The sequence below is a fragment of the Urocitellus parryii genome, chromosome 5 (genome assembly GCF_045843805.1).
Source record: "Urocitellus parryii isolate mUroPar1 chromosome 5, mUroPar1.hap1, whole genome shotgun sequence".
In the NCBI taxonomy this organism is placed as follows: domain Eukaryota; kingdom Metazoa; phylum Chordata; class Mammalia; order Rodentia; family Sciuridae; genus Urocitellus; species Urocitellus parryii.
The window spans coordinates 193,208,127-193,227,310 of NC_135535.1; the positions used below are offsets into that span (position 1 = coordinate 193,208,127).

The 19,184-nt window shown below is 44.6% G+C and overlaps 1 protein-coding gene across 7 annotated transcripts in view; it reads left to right on the forward strand.

Moving 5' to 3' along the window:
- The window catches only part of Rbm20 (RNA binding motif protein 20), a 185,470-nt gene that overhangs the window by 129,574 nt on the left and 36,712 nt on the right, over window positions 1–19,184 (forward strand). For 5 of the 7 annotated variants that reach the window (XM_026389172.2, XM_026389175.2, XM_026389171.2 and 2 more), the window contains 5 exons: window positions 2,412–3,498; window positions 4,972–5,033; window positions 6,790–6,881; window positions 7,198–7,286; window positions 18,089–18,229. In XM_026389172.2, coding sequence (XP_026244957.2) covers window positions 2,412–3,498; window positions 4,972–5,033; window positions 6,790–6,881; window positions 7,198–7,286; window positions 18,089–18,229 — 1,471 coding nt within the window. Of the gene's footprint in view, window positions 1–203; window positions 292–2,380; window positions 3,499–4,971; window positions 5,034–6,789; window positions 6,882–7,197; window positions 7,287–18,088; window positions 18,230–19,184 lie in introns of all 7 variants that reach the window. The other 2 variants (XM_077799024.1, XM_077799023.1) reach the window with 2 other exon arrangements.

Sequence of the window (19,184 nt, forward strand, 5' to 3'; positions counted from 1 at the left end):
CCACCAGGCCTTTGGGGAACACTTCACCTCCAAATGATAGCATCATTTTTATATAGCTCTGAGATGTATTTTGTACTTGTATTTGAATGTGGGTGTGTCTGATGTTCTGGGAACTCACTTCAAATAAGACAGGAAACAGCCGATGAGGGTGTATCAAAGGGACTGCATACTTTAATTGCCTGATGCTTCTCTTCTTTTCAAAGCCTGATTGGAGTCTGAATCCTACATGCTCACCAGCCATCCTCACCAAAGCGAGTGTTTACTAAAGAGGCCATCTAATCCCTCCGAGCTGTAAGGTTCTTGCCTTGCAAAATTGGGGTGAAAATGACCAAATGAAGTGACACAGGCGAAGCTCTGGCCACACCGTTGTATCATAATAGATGTGCTCAGTGTTTCCTACTCCCCTTCCTCCTCTCCACCTCCACGCTGCCTCCAGTGCAAAGCGCAAACCCAAGCAGAAGCCGACGTCCACTCCAACGTGGAAGAGGTGCAACAGGCCTGTCTCCAAAGTGGGACAGTTGTGACATGCCACCACTTTCCACACGTCTCCTCTTCTTCCCCATCTGAGCTTCTTTCTCCTTTTTTTGCTTCATCGTCATTGGACTTTTGTTGCACAGTGTCTGGGACAGAGGAGACTAAACGGTCCCAGCTGGGATTTCCCACCCCACCTCCCGTTCACGAGCATGCTGACTGCATGGCCTGCCCCATGGCCTGCCCCGTCTGTGGCAGTCCTGATTTCAGATTCCACAGGCCTCTTCTTCCCATTTAGATGTCTTAGAAATCCAGTTCATCAAATGTCGAACACATTTCTTGATTATACCCACTTCCCACAAGGGATCCTTAAGACCTCAGAGCCCTGACTCTGGTAACCACTCATCCCAGACTTTCTGGCAAAGTCTGTCTCATTTCCAGACTAAGTGTCCTCATTGGGTCCACAAAACACCATAAGCAACCAACACAGATCACCTGAATGGCCCATGTCAGGCAGAACACCACTCCCCTCCTTGCTGTCCCATAAGCTCTCCATGAGAGCTAACTCATGCCTACTACCCCAAATTTAGATTTTTCACTTGTAATTTTTGGGTTGTTGCTTATGTTAGTTGGGTTTAAGAGCTGAGTTGTTATTCTGGGATGTGAAATGAGGACAAGGATGAAAATAAGTTTGGCAAAGATATGCATACAGTTCACTCTGCGTGCAAATCTGAAACCTGCTTTTTTCACTTAACATTGGAGCATATGGATTTTCTCATGTCATTAAATGTTTTTTTTTTTTTAAATTTTTGTTTTTGTAACCGGTGACTTTACCTAAAAGATTCAAGGTAGTGTTTATCATTGGCAATGATGGGGAGGGTGGGATGGGGAGAGCAAGGACCCAAGGGGGCTTTAGCATTCTGGAATGTTTTCTATCTTAGGCTTGAAACTGAATAAACTTTTTTTTTTTTTTTTTTTTTTGGTATTGAGGATTGAATCCAGAGGTATTTTACCACTGAGCTAGATCCTCAGCCTTTATTTTAAAATTTTGAAAAAAAAATTTAGACAGGGTCTTGCTAAGTTGCTGAGGCTGGCCTTGAACTTGCAATCCTCCTGTCTCAACCTCCAAGTCCCTGGGGTTATAGGCATGTGCCATCCTGTTTGGCTGGATATACTTTTTTTTAATGTCTTAAATTTTACATAATAAGGTAGAAATTTAAATATCTTTAGTAAATGATTACTTGATATTTAATTATGTAGATATAATTTACTCAGATCAAATCCCATCTTCCCACTATTGGATGTTGGTCATTTTCAACTTGGAACTCTTAAAACAATGTAATGTTAAATATCTTCAGATATTTTGTCTTAGAATAGATTTATAGAATTGAAATTTGGGTAAAAAAATATGGGTGTGAGGAATTCATATTGCCAGACTACCTTTTACCAAAGCAGTATGAATTCAGACTAGTACTGACATTCTATCTATTCCATGTAATCTCTCCAGGGCTGGGAATGTAGCTCAGTGATTCAGTGATAGAGAGCACTTGCCTAGCGTGCATGAGGTCCTAGGCTCAATCCCCAGTGCCAAAAAAGAAAAGAAAAAAGGTATCACTTCCACTTAATTTCTCCAGCACTGGTTCTATTTTTATTATCATCATTATTTTTAATGTTGGCTGTTTTGCTAGGTAATTTTGTTTCTAATGGTTTCCATTTGTATTTCTAATTACCAGGGAGATGGCACGTTTTGTCATATAATTTTCCAGTGGCACTTGTGTCTTTTTAAAACTTGTTAGCCTAGATGTTTTCAACTCTTTTGTATGTGGCAGCCACATAGAAGGGTCTTATTTATGGGGAGGGGGACCAAAGATAAGCAAAAACAGTCCCTTGTCCCCTTCATTGAAACCAGCTGTGCACCTAGACCTCTCGTCTTCCTGCAGTGCCGCCAAGCTCCTGGACAAGCAGCCCTTCTCTGTGCGAAATCCGAACCCTCTGCTACCTTCGCCTGCCAGTCTCCAGCTGGCCCAACTGCAGGCACAGCTCACCCTCCACCGGCTGAAGTTGGCACAGACAGCTGTCACCAACAATACTGCGGCCGCCACGGTGCTGAACCAAGTCCTCTCCAAAGTGGCCATGTCCCAGCCTCTCTTCAACCAGCTGAGGCATCCATCTGTGCTCGGTGCCTCCCACAGCCACACTGCAGTGCCCCAGCATGCTGCAGCCCTACCCAGCGCCCGGTTTCCCTCGAGTTCGATTGCTTTTTCACCCCCTAACCAGCCACGAGGCCCAGGACCCTCTGTGAGCCTTCCCAGCCAGCCTCCCAGTGCCGTGGTGATGCATCCTTTCAGCGGGGTGATGCCTCAGACCCCTGCCCAGCCAGCCGTCATCTTGGGCATTGGCAAGGGGGGCACTGCTCCAGCCACCACGGGATTCTACGAGTATGGCAAAGCTAGCACTGGCCAGGCATACGGCTCTGAGACAGACGGTCAGCCCGGCTTCCTGCCAGCCTCAGCCTCTGCCTCAGGCAGTGTGACCTACGAAGGGCACTATGGCCATGCAGGACAAGATGGCCAACTTGCCTTTTCCAAAGATTTCTATGGACCCAATGCCCAAGGGTCCCACGTGGCAGGTGGATTTCCAGCTGAGCAAACTGGGGGCATGAAAGGCGAAGTAGGGGCCCTGCTGCAGGGTGCAAACAGCCAGTGGGAGAGCCCCCCTGGATTCTCTGGCCAGAACAAACCTGATCTTGCAGCAGGTCCCAGCCTGTGGCCTCCACCGCCCAGCCAGCCCTATGAACTGTATGACCCCGAGGAACCCACCTCAGACAGGACCCCTCCCTCCTTCGGGGGTCGGCTCAACAACAGCAAGCAGGGCTTCAGCGGTGCCCGGAGGCGGGCCAAGGAGGAGCAGGCCATGCTGTCTGTGCGTCCCCTGCAGGCTCACGAGCTGAATGACTTCCACGGTGTGGCACCCCTTCACCTGCCGCACATCTGTACCATGTGTGACAAGAAGGTGTTTGACTTGAAGGTGAGTCATCCAGGGCAGGCTGGGAGCCACAGCTGGCAACCTACTCAGGCTCCCGGCCCCATCCAGCTGGGCCAGAAGGTGGACATTTGGGGACTAGAGAACAGAACCTTGCCAGGACCCTTGATTGAAATGACAGGTATTAGAACCTAAAGGAATTCACAAATGTGTCGGGGGCCCGGCCTTGCTTTAAGGCAAGTGAGAGATTCCTTGCCTCATTTATAGATGAGCAAGCTGAGACCCAAGGGGATGGAGTGACCCCACCTGGGGTGCAGAGAGGGCTCTGGGACTTGTCTCCTGCCTCCTTGTGGAGGGCTCTTCCTCTGTGGTGGGCCTAGAAGCCACTATTCCTCAAGCACACGCATTGGACTGAGTTTGAAAGGAAAAGAAATCGTAGAAACTTAGAGTCATGGGCAGGGAGCAGTTTTTAGGTGGGACTTAGACAAATTATTATAAGGGGCCTCAGCCTCATGACACCTCCCCACTGGTTTTAAGGTGCTTTGAACTGCTATAAACAAAAGCCCATGATAGTGTAATTATCCCCCCCCAAATTTATTGATGATGCAGTGATATATTCCAAAGCGATGATGATTGTAATAACTGACGTATATTAAACCCTTTCTGTGTGCTGGGGTGACTCTATGAGGTATACCTGGGGCTATCTTCACTTCACAAACAAGAAAACTCAGGCACCGAGACGAAATGGCTCACCTCAGACCTCCTATCTAGAAAGTGGCAGAGGAGAGATTCAAACGTGGCATGTAACTCAGTGGTGGGTCCTTGTTAGCACTTGTGAGGCCCTGGATTTGATCCCCAGCACTGCAGAAACCAAAACCAAAGACGTGTCTGACCCGCCCCTAGCCTGTGCCTCTTAGGTACTGGACTGTCCTGCCTCCCATTTCTCATTCAGTCACGGAATATAATGAAGTCCTTCCTTAGTGGGAGTCACATCACAGGGTGTTACTCACCTCTGCCTGGGTCAGATCATCCATGTGTGTCCCTGTGACTTGGTGGGACATGCCCTCTCCCTTCCAGCTTGGGGAGGGAACTGGCTAACTCTGGAGGTGCTCAAGGATTGTGTCTCCCATAATCCTTTTCTAAGGCCTTTTTACTGGTGAGTCCACAGGTCAGAATCTCCCAGTTGGCTATAGAAATGGGTGTGTTCTCTCTGTAAGAACAGAAGGAGCAGCAGGTGGGTCCCAGGGTCCAATGAAGGGGAAGAAGGAGTCTGACTGTGAAGTTTGGGTTACTGTCCAAGATGGGCATGGGATGTATGGACCAGAGGCCCCTGGAGTGAGGGCAGGGGGAGGAGGCAGGAGCAGGGGGCGGAGGGAGGGAGAGGAAGACATGCATGTGCAGGGTTGGACCAGCCTCTGGGAGCTCTGTGTTCCCTGCCTGACGATTACTCTGCACTCATCCTCTGCCTCCCCCGTGATGCAATTTTACTTTAGTCATCTTTCTTTCCTTCTGGCCTAGGACTGGGAGCTGCATGTGAAGGGGAAGCTGCATGCTCAGAAATGCCTGGTCTTCTCTGAAAAGTAAGTGCTCTTCCAGAGATTGGATTCATGCGTGCGCTCAACAAGATCTATAACACCTGTTGTCTGTTGTGCTCTGTGCTGGGTGCAAGGGAAACCATAGAGAACAAAATAGGCCAAGTCTCTGTCCTCGAGGAGCTTACACTCAATGCAGAGGATACACACAATGAAAAATTAGCATTCCTGGTGGTAAATGCTAAGCAGAAGGCAGCACTGGGGCAGGGTGGGAAATGTGTGTGCATTCACGTGGGCACTGAGGGGCTGGTCCTTGCATTTCAAAGAGGGCATTTGGAAGAGACTTCATTGAGGACACCTCAGGAGAGGATGGAATGAGCCTGGGGCTGTCTGGGGGAAACACATTCCTGGCAGACTGGACAGCAGATTTGAAGGCCCTGCAGATGGTGTGGACCTAGGATACTAGACAACATCCATTGTGATCAGGGCAGAAAGGCAGGGAGAGAAGCCAGGGAAGTACCAAGGCCCAGGTCCAGAGACCCAGCCACTGTGAAGACTCAGTGCTGCTGTGTGATTGGAGCTATTGGAGGGTTGAGCAAAGCGGTGATGGGCTCAGACTCCAGGACAGGTCCCTGACTGCCATGCTGAGAATAGACACTCAGCAGCCCAAGTAGATACCTAGAGACCAGTGGAGGTGGAGAAGAGAGGGTCTGGCCCAGGGGTGTAGAATAGACAACTGGGTTCTGAATTTTGAAATGGGCCCCTTCGTAAGATCTCCCCTTATTATTCGCAGCAGCCAGGATTCAAGAGCAGCTGGAACAAATGAATGGGTAACAAAATGTGGTCTGTGCACACGGTGGAATATTACTCAGCCTTAAAAAGAAAGGACATTCTGAAACATACCTCAGCATGCTTGAACTTTGAGGACATTGTACTGAAATAAGCCAATCGGAAAAGGACATATACTGCGTAATTTCACTTGTGGGAGGCATTTAGAGAGGACAGACTCATAGAGACAGAAAACAGATGGTGGTTGCCAAGGTGTGGGAGGCTGAGAGTCAGTGTTTGGTGGACACAGAGTTTCTGTTTTGCAAGATGAAGAGTTCTAGAGATGGATGGCGGTGGTGGTCGCACAATAGTGTGGACGTGTTTTTATGCCACTGACCCAGTATCTTCAAAATATCGAAGATGGTCAATTTTATGTTGTGGTTTATCACAACTTAAAAATAATTTAAAAATTTATAATATGGTGGCATTTAGCACATTCACAAGGCTGTGCAGACATTACCACTATCTAGTTGCAAGATATCTTCATTCCCCCCAAAGGAAGCCTCAAACCTGTTAAGTCTCTGTCATTTCCCTTTCCTTCCCCCACCTCCCAGAACCACCCATCTGCTTTCTGTCTCTAAGGATTAGCCTCTCCTGGACATTTCAGGTAAATGGAATCCTATGTGACCTTTTGTGACTAGCTTTTAAAAATTTAACATAATATTTTGAAGCTTCATTCACACATAGACCTTTTTATGGCTGAACGATATTCCACTACATGTGTATGACATTTTGCTTAACCATTCATCTTTTGATGGGCACTTGGGTTGCTTCACAGAATATTATTACTGCGAATAATATTCACAGTATTCAGCATGGTGAATACTGCTGCCATGAACAGTCGTGTACAAGTTTTTGTGTGAGGACCTGTTTTCAACTATTTAGGGTCTGTACCCAGGAGTATAATTGTGGGGGCGTAAGGTAATTTTTCATTTAATTTATTGAGAAACTGGTTCACCCTCTCACCTCTCTCCAGTGCTGACATCCGGTGTGTACTGGCTTCGGCAGAGGGAGCACTGTGTGGCTCCCCGACTGGCACAGCTGTTTACAGCCCTGCTGGAAATGAAGGTGAGCACAGCCCTACAGGTCACAGTTTGCAGTCAGCTACTGCAGGCTTGTTATGTCCTGTCTTTAAGAACCAGGACTTCTCTGATGCGTCCTTCCTGTGCATTTATAAAGCAAACAGATTCCAAGCCACTAGCATGCATCAGTATTCCCGAGATATTTCATACTTACAAGTATTGCTGATTACAACATGCCCAGAGGTGTAATCATGCCAATCACTAATAAATGTGTTAAAAGGAAATTTTTAGTTTTCTCATCCCATGTATGTCCTTAGCATGACTCCAAAGTTTTCACCTGGCTTGTATCACTTATTATTTAGAATATGCCTCAAATCTTGGAACATCATACGCAGCCATTCCAGCAAGGCCGTTTGCTCAGTCAAATCCTGCATTTCCTTCTGGGACAAATGTGAGTACAGAAAAGCCTTTTCTCCATTGTCATCCCCAAAGCATTTGCTTTACTTGCTGCTTCTGGGCTTAGAGGTGCAGAGGAGGCTGGGATGCGGCTGTGAGGATGAGACTTTGTGTCCTTCAGAAAAGCATCCCTAGACGGAGCCAAGAGGTGCTGCCTTCAGTCCAGCTAGTATCGAAACATGCATGAAGAAGCTGACAAAATTCTTCAAATCAAAGGCATCCACTGGCTTTCTAGCGGTCAGCACTGGTTTAGAAAACACAACGAAGTTTGAGCTTTTATTTTTTTTTTAATTCTAAAATCATTTCTGATGTTTTATTAAAGTAGATCATTCCCTGTGTGAGGGTAATTCTGAAACTTGAGCCAAAAAGAGAGAGTATTGGGCAGTAGGGACCACATACTAATTGTGCTTGCTGACCCCTTGGGCAAATGATTGGTGCCATCTAATGATTTTTGTTTTCTGTTTTTAGTTTTGTTCTCTCTGCATAACATGCATTTAGTACCTCAAATTCTTAAAGCTTCATCTTTCCATTGCCCAACGGTTGTGACCCCCTTTCTTACACTACACTCCCTTTCTTACACTTCTTGCACACCTGCTGTGTGCAGCCTCCCACTCTGGCACGTGGGACATGAGGCCAAACAGGCTACAAAGCAAAATGCGCCTGTGGCTGCACCCAGCTAGAGGGCGCCTGGCTCAGTGTTCTTCCCTCTGCCTGTGTTTTTCAATTTCTGTTGAGTGGAGCTGCAGCCTTTCTCTCTCCTTGTGCACAAGCTCTCTGCAGCCGCCCTCCACGTGCTGTCCCCTTCACATGTTGGGGCATTTGTGCAAAACAGGGAAAGAGCAGGCTGTGAAGTGTAGCTTCTAGACCCAGGTGGGTGAGTGAGTGGGGAGGAGGGAGGTTCATCACCACACACGAGGCCTGTCCGGGGCCCCAGAGTCTGTCTATTCAAGTCTGTTTTTGTGATGTTGTGTGGGAGAAGGGCTTCGAGATAGCACCTGTCTGGAAGCCCACATTTTCATGAAAGAGAATTTGATGGTTTCTTTCTGCATTCTCACCACTTAGAGCCAAGTCCAGGTCACTGGCAGCTTTGGGTCAATCTCAGGAAAGTGGAATGCTGGTGTGAGGTCCTTTGTCTTTAAGGACAGACCCCTAGCAACAGAACTTTATGTTCTGTGCCCTGACCCCCAGGGCACAGGGGGGTTTCTAGGCCCTATGGGTAACAGAGGCACCTGTGCCCACATCCTGCCCTGGGACTCCAACCCCAGGCACTGAGGTGGAGGGGACTGTAACTGAGATAGGGAGGGTGGGAGTGGGTAACAAATGGCCCAAGGGTCAGAGCTAGTACACAGACCACTTCTAGAGGTCTGGGCACAAGACAGAGAGTTGGCATCAAATGAGCCCCTTATAAAGAGAACTGGAGGGACCAAGGATGTAGCTCAGTGGAATAGAGAGCACTTGCATGCAATGATTCCTCCCCCTAGTAAGTCCTCCATTCCCTCCCTCTCTCACCCCATAAGCTGCTTAGGAAGATCTGAGACTACCTTGGGGATGGCAGGGATTTCCCTAGTCTCAGCCAACCATGGAGCAAGATAAAGAGGCCAGTCATGTGGGGCATCCAGATTCTTCTGCACTGGGACAGCATTCCCAAGATGAACTCAGGCATTTGAAGGCATTTTCTATAAACTCCATGTAAGGGGAAAGCACTATTTGACTGGCTTTCTCATTATAAGTTCTCTGAAGTCTTGCTGGTCACTCGAGCCTTCCCAAGGACATCTGGGGGAGAGCGCAAAGGCTGCCCCAATCAGTTCCTGCTTTACCCATGGCTGATGTTCATTCACACCCTCTGTTAGATTTTGGAGCCGTGTTAGTCATTTTTGGCAAATGGAATTGAAGGCACCCGTATTTCTCTTTTGGAAAACCTGAAATGCAAATGTATTAACATGTGAAGACAAGTTGAGAAATGAAGAGCTGATTGATCAGTTACTGAAAAACATTTTTCAGGACTCCTTTAAGGAGCTGGAGAGTCCCTCAGATAGATTATTGATTTTTTTTCTTTGTACAAATACTGATCTTCAAAGACATGCAGGCATCAAAGGTTGACTCTGCTGTTACCAAAGGGTGCTCTGCCAGGCTCCAGTGAGTGCCGAGAGCCTCTTTTGCATACAAATTTATGATTTTCCTGCATACAAATGTTATGCTTATTGTGAAAATTCACACAGAAAATAAGGCCTTAATAAGGAGAGGGTAACCCCCCTCAGAGATCTCGAGAGGGCTTTGATGCATTTTCCCCCACAGGCGTGTGCCGGGGTCTTCTGTTGAATTCCATTCACGTACATCTTTTCAGAAACACGTTTTGTTGGGTAAAATCAGGCACAGCCAGGAATCTGCCACTGTAGGATCACAATTGTCTGTGGTGCAAAGAGCCTTACTGCTTCTGAAGCGCCCTGTATTTAAGCAGGAGAACCAAGCCCCCCCGGGGCTTTGGGATGGAGCCTATAGAACATACCTGAACTGCTCTGAATCTCCACTGACCCCCAAAACCATTGGCCACCACCACCACCCAGCTCTTCTGGCAACAGCTGGGCTAAATTTAAAAAACTTGCCTTGTCTCTGCTGGAGTCCAAACATTTCACTCCATGTTTATTTCTTGATGTTGTTGTTATTATTTGGTACTGGGGCTTCTTCTTCTTTTTTTTTTTTTTTTTTTTGGAGTGCTTAACCACTGAGCCACATCCCCAGCCCTTTTATTTTTTCATTTTGAGATGGGGTCTCACCAAGTTGCTTAGTGCCTCACTAAGTTGCTGAGGCTGGGTTTGAACTTGAGATCTTGCCTCAGCCTCCCCAGTTGCTAGGATTACAGGCGTGCACCACTGTGCCTGACTCTCCGTGTTTATTTTTGACAGTGGACTGATACTTGTGTGCTGTGTTTGCTGGCGGCAGGGTTATTTGTGTCTGTCCCCAGTCCCTCCCACCTCACTCCAGGGTCTTCAGAGATGGGTGTTCCATTTCACTTAAGCTGCCTCCATTTGACAGAGCAGAGGCTCCTGCTCCTTGGCCGCCTGAATAGTCATAAACAGCGTAATCATGTTTCTGGAAGGGGCTGCTGGGGCCTTCTCAGGCTGTAAATAGTTTTCTTGTGCCTGCCTAAGGTGCATTTTGCCTGTAACTGTCTCCATAAAACCGTCTTGCAGGTTTCACAGCCACCTAGGAGTTTATTTAGTGCAGGTGCTGTGAATGGGCCTCTCCAGCCTGGGACGAAACACATGGTTTTTATTATTTCTTTCTCACCAGTTCCCCATACTCTGGGGACTTGTGTAAAAAAGGAAACTGAGACTCAGGGAAACAAATGTTTGTGGAAGACCAAAAGGTTACGTCATAGGTTATCCCTCAGACACTGGCTGTTTCTAGGACATCTGTCTGTCCTTCTGAGTTTATGGCTCAGAGTACTCTAGTCTCCTGACTTCTTGAGCCTCAGTAGTAGTAAATGATATGGCCTCTTCTACCTGTGCCCTGTCCCTGCCCCACCATCCCAGCTGACATGATTTCTGACCCCTCAGCAGGGGACATTTTATGCATTTTTCAGCTACACGGGAGGCTAGGCAGGAAGATCGCAAGTTCTAGGCCAGCCTGAGCAACTGAGTGAGACCCTGTCTCAAAATGAAAAATAAAAAGGGCTGGGGATATAACTTAGTGGTAGAGCATCCCTGGGTTCAATCCCCTGTACTGCAAAAACAAACAAAAGTAACACAAGACGGGGATATGACATTTGTCCTCCTGTCTCTGTGAGTGGCCATCTTGTGAAGAGCTTTTGTTTTTTTTGGAAAAGAAGTAACACATGATGTAAAATAATAATAATAATAATAATAATAATAATAATAATAATTTCTGACATTAACAAATATGAAAAAACAGAAACTCCTTTTTTGCAGAGAAAACTATAGATGTCTTTTACTATAACTACAGATAATTTTGGCTAATGTATGTATACATGTTTAATGAATAAAAGTCTATTTTTTTGCAAAAGTCAAGTAATGCCATATAATCTATCAAGCAGTTTAGTGTTTTTTGCTTAACATGAGTTCTCATATTTGAATTGATTTCCAACACCTTCCCATATCAGAACATAGTCTTATTTTATAACATATTATGTGAATTTACCTTCATTCATCAATTCTGTGATTGATAGTTTTCGGTGAGACCTGAGTTTTAATCACAATCTGCCACTGTTAAATTGACTGCAGATTAATTTCCTCATCTTCTCCCGGGCTTCAGTGTCCTCACATAGTTTGGGGTGTAGGCCAGACTACCTCTAGTTTAATCCCATGATTCCAAAGTTTACAGGGATAAAGTTGCCAGCATGTGAACCACCCAAGATCGCAGGTAGGTCTGGCACCGGTAAAAGTGAATTCACTCAAGTCAAAGCTAGTTTGCTCTATAAAATATTTGATAGTGTCAATAAAGGCTTCCATGTTAAACTAAGATCTATAGCAATGAAATCCATGCCCATTTGCCGTCTGCAGTATTACCTTCAGAGTTGACATCATGAGGAGTAAACATTTGCCCTGTATCTGTCCTTAGGTGTGTTTAGCACACAACCAGCAGAGGTCTGCAGACTCTGTGCTACATGCAATTAGGTCACACAAAGAGAGGAGGCTGAGGCACAAAAATCACTTACTGAAGATCGAATCTATACTCCCAAGTTCTAGGAAGCATGTTGAGAGACTTCTTTCACCTGACAGGCCTGTTGCCCCGAGCCACATCCTGATTGAAAGTTATTTGAACTGGGCCTCTTCTTTGAACTCACGTGCAAAGCCTGTTCCTACTTGCACCAAAGGGCATTGTAAGGTCTCAGAACCTTCGTTTTCAAGTCTGTTTGCTTCTTGCATATTTCGCCTCGCTATAAAAGATTTGTGGGTGAGTTGGGAGGTCTGGGCCCCAACCATCTGAACTATTAGAAGCAGCATCTGGTTTTAAACGAGCAACCTCAGTGAGCGAAAATGCATAGCCCAGGACTGCAATCCCAGGGGGGCATTCGAGGTTACTGCTGGCCTGCAGGCAGGCTGAAGGCTCTGCCAGCTGGGAAAGGATGATTTTCCCTCTAGGTTGGTAATGAGGGCTTTGGTTACAGCCCTGACACTTCAGCTCTCTTAGACATCTGACCTTGGGCTGGAGAGTTTCAAATGCACCTGTTGTCTTTGTGTCTCCTGGGAGCTCAGCAGGCAGAGCAAGACAGAGGACGTGAACTGAGCCTGGCAGTGCTCACACCAAAAATTCAAGACAGTGAAGTCTTCCCATTCTCTTTAAATTCATCTGCTCATCTTTTAAAATTTATTTTTTGATAACTTTCAATATATTTTAAATTCATAGAAAAGTTACAAAACAGGTATTAGGAACTCCCATAGAACTTTTGCCCAGATTTATGTTTTGCCCATTCTCTTAACATCTCTCCCTCTCTTTCTATCACTCTTAGGCAGTTACACATTTTTTTCCTGAGTCATTATTTTGGAGTAGGTTGGAGATATTGGACCTCTTCAACTCCGTTTCAGCGTGAATTTCCTAAGAACATGGACTTTCTCTTATGTAATTAAAGCAATATTTTCCCCCAATCTAGGATCATGATGATGGCACACCCTTTAATGGCTGGCGAAAAGGAGATCAATCTGTATTTATGGGAGCCTGCTGATGCCAGGCATTGCACAAAGGCACCTACCTTACATTGTGGCATTTTATCTTCTTGACAGGGCTGTGGAATAAATTTTTGTAGGATAACTTTTAGAGGCGAGTAAACTCGGATTTGGAGAAATTCAGTAATTGGCCTATGCTGGCCTTCTGTGACTGGGAAGCAGAGACACAGACTTGGGTCTGTCTGATTCCCCTGCTGCCCTGACCCTGGTGCCTGGTGTCTATAAAGCATATACATGATGTGGATCTGTACTCAGAGAAGCACCAGGCCTGGGTGTCTAGTTCACCTCAATGTATCTATCATCTCAACTCTCTCGGGCACCATGGCAGCAGATTTAGAGAGCAGCAGAGCTCACAAACAAGAAGATAAACTTAGAGCTTATCTGTAGTGCTGGAAAGATGAGATCATCACCAACACAGACAAGCATGCCTGAAAAGTGAACATGTTTGTAAGTGGATGTGCAGCTGAACAGCTGAGCTCAGACAGAGAGATGGCGAACAGCACACTGACTGGGTGGGTGATGGACAGCAGGGCTTTCCTGTTTATGCTGAGCACCCAAGGGGAAAGGTATCATTATCCTGTGTCTTATGGCTTAGCCTTCAAGGCTTCTGGGAGGAGTGAAATTTAAGAACTTAGAACCATAAACATAGTTCTTTTATATATGGAAAAGACTTTAGACATATAGGCTACCTCCCTCATTTCAGACATGGGAATAAGGCCCAGAAAGGGAAACTAGTTTTGCACCTAATCAGTGGCTGGGTTGGGAATGGAACCCAGGTCCTCTGTTTTCCAGGATTGGCTTCTTTCCACTCATATCAGAAAGTCCCATGCTTTTGATAGCCCAACATCCCTTTTATTCTGTGCTCTTACCCCAAGCAGCCCCTGTCCCATATTCCCTATTTTGAAAGATTTTATCTGTCAAGTACTTATATTAATGTAATTAATATACTAGTAATTAACTACCTATTTTCACTAATCAAAGATACAGACACACCAATCAGTATAAGATCTCAGTTGTGTTAAAAGAAAAACTTCAGATGAATTAAGTTTAACAGGATTTAACTGAGCAAAGAATGATTCACAAATCAGGAAATCCTCAAACCAAAAACATGTTTAGAGAGCTATACTCCAGGAGGTAGGCGAGCAGCATTGATGGACAGAAAAGGGAAGTGAGGAAGGGACAGGCGGATTGGTTATAGCTAGGCACTTACTTTATTTGAATCTGTTCTAATTGGTTGACTGCCTTTGATTGATTGAAGTTCAGTGGCTGTGATTGGTTGAGACTCAGCTATTTGTTACAAAAGTATACTCCTAGGGCTTTTTGTGAGTTTACTTACTAAGTTAGGTTGTGGGGTGTTAAGTAAGGACTCCAAGTATAGAGGCTTCCTTAGGCCAAATTGAGTTTGATTTGACACAAATTTACCATATCAAGAAAGTGCCACACACACACAAAAAAAGTGAAGGAACTCAAAGTATGACATCACTTCAGCTTTTTGAATGTCAAAAATGTTATCTAGCTCCCCATACCACTGCTGTTTGATACTTCCCCTTTATCCTTGGTTTAGCTGTCTGTGGTTTCAATTACCCGAGGTTAACTCTGGTCTGAAATATTAAGTGGAAAATTCCAGAAATAAACAATTCAAAAGTTTTATTATAAATTCATAATTTTTATTATAGTATATTGTTATAATTGTTCTGTTTCGTGATTAGTAATTGTTAACCTCTTATTGGACCTAATTTATAAATTTAATCTTATCATATGTACATATGGGGGGAAAGCATTTTTTTATTCTCTGTGCTTTGAGGTATCCCCTGGGGGCCTTGGAACATAGTCCCTGTGATGGGGGATTACTGTATTATTAACTTCAGAAATGCTTTAGGGCTTATTAGAGAACCCAGGGTGGGAATTACTTCGAAGCAACATGCTGCTTTCTCAAAAGCACTTAGGATTGTCAGTGCCCCGGAAGGAATGAACTTTACTGTAGAAGTACCACCCAGAGACCTCACTCTCCCGTCTCCCCCTTTCTCCCTTCTCATTCAGATCTCCCATAGGGCATAGGCAACCAATAGCCCTGTTTATATAAATTATTTCAAGAATAGAGTGATAATACTTATTACCCTACACTTTTTATGAATCAAACATGGTCCTGAACCTAAAAGTGAATTTAACAACAGAAGGATATTTTATATGAATGACAGGAAAAAAAAAGTTAGATTGAACTTTACTAAATAAAATATTGGCAAAAGAATTTAACATATAAAAATAATTTCTCTAATTGGACAGACTTTATCCAATCCCCTGAAGCAGACATAACACAGAGCAAACAGTTAATCCAGTGGTTCTCAAGATTTACATTTCATGGCTCACTTAGAAAATGATAAACTGAAGAAGCTGCTCTTGGGCACTAGAGGTACTTGGCTTGCTGCCTGAGGGAATCAGTATCCAAGTATACGTAAAACCCGTCTGCATTTCACCCGTTGAGAAGCTCCAAATTAATATAATTAACTGAAGAATTCTAAAAATACCATGATTATCTTACTAAGCCACAACACGGGAATCAGTAACACTCACTTTCTAGAACCTTGCAGAGAGGTGAGTGTATCTTTAAAGTTTTAACCCCTGATGGATACCTGTTCATTTTAGTGCATTTGGCAACATCTGCAGCATGACTACATCTCCTCTCTTCTTTGGTGACTGGCAGCTGGGAGGGTGTTTACTCTCTGGGAGGTGAATTCCTGTTTATTCTGCTGTGCTCAGATAAAGACCTCTTGAGTCCTCCTTTCAGGCCAGAGGAGACAATGAGAGAAGTGCTGGCCCTGGTGCCTGGTCACTAGGCAACTAGACAGGCCAGGAGAGGGATTGGCCCAGAACTGCCCTGCATGTCTGCTCTGTTGTCCAAGCACACGTTGCCCAGACCGACCACAGCAAAGTCACATGGGACAGAAACGTGCCCCGCTAAGAGACCAGGCAGAACGCCCAGCCCCAGCCCTCCTGCTAATCAACTCAGAGAGCCAGCCACTGAGCTCTGCTTGGAACCTTGTGAGCTGGGTCTGCGTCTTTATGTCAATGGCTCACCCTAATGGAAGGCAGAGAACCTGCCTCTTGACAGCCCTTCTCCCATCATCCCTGCAGAAGGGCTCAGTCTTGGCTACCCAGGCTTAGCCTCAATTTTCCAGCTTTCTGAGAATCCATTGCACTTCATGAAGACAAAGGGATGTTCTGGGGAGGGGATGTGCCTGTGCCACACACTGAATCCTTCCTTGTTCCCCTTTGGGAAGGTGCTTGACATTTTGAACGCTATCATGGGGGAGGTATGAAAGGGGCAATTGGGCTTCTCCAATTCAGGACTGAACCATTAATGTAAATTCTCATTGACTCCAATTGTCCTTGGCCCTGTGAGACAAGTGAGGCCTTTTCATGATGGAATTACCCAAGTACTCACTCTTGATTAGAATGAGACCTCAAACGTGCCCTCTGTTACCTCGGCAGAGTCAGACCCACATTAAATGTAAGAGATGTTGAAGTTTACTTTATTGTAGAAAATGGTGACTGCAAATGTCAGCTATGCTATTTCAGGTTTGGAAAATTGTATGCTTCTCTTCCACGTTGGATGGGCTTATGGTTACTAATTTTTGAAGCTCAGGGAGATTCTAGGCTAATTAAGGTATCACCAGGCCTAAGGGACACACTTCTCCCCTCCAGGTTGTGGCTTCCAAGCTGTGTTCCTTAGAGGTGCCTGGGGCAAGGGGTAGCAGTGTGATGGATCCCAAAGTTTGACTGTAACAGTTTCTCTTTTATTTGTTGAATATATGGGACTGGTGTATAAAATTTTCTTTGAAAAAAGGAATCCAAGGCAAAAAAAAAAAAAAATGTGTGGAAAACCAGTGCTCTAAACTACAGATTGTTGCTGTGAATGTATTAAGTTCCTACAAACTTTTCTATGCCCTTTTTCTTTTTCTTGGAAATTTTTAAAATTGTAAGTCAAATAATTTGAGGTATATACGAAACAGAGTCAATATGTATCCCCTGCTGCCTTCCTACTCTGCTTCCCTGCAGATAACCAGCACTGACAGTTTGATAAGTGCACTCTGTGCCTTTGTGCCTAGAGCCTTTAAGATGTTTTCACTGCAAAAATGTTTCAAACATACAAAACAATAGAGAACAGTCTAGTTAACCCTTGGTAATTAAATACTTCCAATAATTATCAGCATTTTTATAATTCTTTCTTTATCTTGTCCTTGTACAGTTTTGTTTTACAAAAATGACATCATAGAGCCAGGCATGGTGGTATTTGCTTGTAATTCCAGCTACTCAGGAGGTTGAGGCAGGAGGATGACAACTTTGAGGCCAGCCTGGACAATTTAGCAAGACCCTGTCCCAAAATAAAAAATAAAAAAGGTTGGAGGTAGAGGTATAGCTCAGTGGTAGAGCATTTGCTTCAGATGCCTCAAGGCCTTGGGTTCAATTCCCAGGATGCACACAAACGCGTGCACTCACACACATACACAAATGGCCTTGTAGTATACATACTGATTATCGACCTATTTTTTACTTAATGATCTGTCTTAAAAATTATTGCATATGGGCACATTTACCTCCTTTCTTTTAATGGCTTTGTGGTTCTCCACTGTATGCTTGAATCATTATGTTCTCAAATCTTCCCTTATTGTTGGACATATAGGATGTTTCTAAACTTTTTTTTTTAACCACACCATAAAGTACTACAGTAATTTTTTTGTACACAAGTCTGCATTGTTTTAATTTCTGTAAGAAAGATTTCCAAAATTAGGATGGTAGGATCACCGAGAAAGTATATTCTCAAAAGAATGTAGACACACAACCCCCCTACCAGCAACATATGGATATGCCCATTTCCTTGTATCCTCCCCAGCCCTGGATGTTATTACTTTTTAGAAATGTGAATCCTTTTTGAAAAGAAATGGTTTAGAATTGATACTTTATGTAGGCCTGCAAACAAAATCCTTTTTTGCATTGATTTTGTAAATGATCATGTTGCAATCATTATTTGGGGGAAGATAACCATTAGGAATATCTGCAATAGAGGGGTCAAGGGAAATGTCTTTGAAGACTAGCCACTGCTCTTTTCTATCAGTTTGCACAACGGAAAGGTGCTGGCCGTGTGGTGCATATCTGCAATCTCCCTGAAGGAAGCTGTACTGAGAATGACGTCATTAACCTGGGGCTGCCCTTTGGAAAGGTCACTAATTACATCCTCATGAAGTCGACTAACCAGGTAGGCCTGGGGACTTTCACTCTGGGGGCACAGGATAATCTACACATTGGTGAAAAGGGAATGTATACTTTTTCTTCTTCTTGTTTTTTTTTTTTTTTAAGCTTGTTCTTGACATAAAGAGGTGATTCACAGCAGACATTTTTGTGGGGCTGTTTTGTTTCATGATATCCCACTGCCCTTCTTGTGTTCAGCGTATGCCTTTACAAATTGCCTAGAGGGGAGGGGAGGTGCAATTGGATGAGGTGCTCACCAACATAGGAAAGCTATTCCCTGATGGCTCAGGTTTGGAGTCAGCCAAGAACTGTCCTCAGTGTGATAGTGTGAGGCCCTTGGGTCTGAGCAGGAGAGCAGGAGGGAATTAATGGAGGCCTCCTAAGTCTAAGGAACTAAAAATGCTTAACCTGTAGGAATTGACGGAGCCCTTGGGGACTGAATATGTTCGTCTTCATTTTTAAAGTCAGAATGGGAGTGGGGACTATATATACATTGAGTGGTCAAAAGTCAGAATATTTTCTCTTTTATTTTTTTATTAGTTGCACATGACAGTACAATGATCTTGACATTTCATACATTTGAATCAAATGGGGTACAATTTCTCATTTTTCTGATTGTATGGGTTGCAGAATCACATTGGTCATACAGTCACATATATACATACAGCAGCAATAATGTCTATTTTATTCTGCTGCCCTTCCTATCCCCCCTTACCCTCCCCTCCCCTCCCATCACTTCTCTCTACCTTTTATTTTAATAAAAATGTTTGCTTTATGAATCCAAGGAACATGCAGAGGAGAAATCATGTTCCCAATTAAGGCATGAACTATGGAGATTTAAAGCCCTAGCAGATTATCAGTGCCCTTCCTCCTTCAACCTGGACATAGACCACTGAGCCTCTGTGTTTCCTTCTACTGCTCAGGAATTCTATTTTGGGTAAATGTACAAAATTCCACTTGCA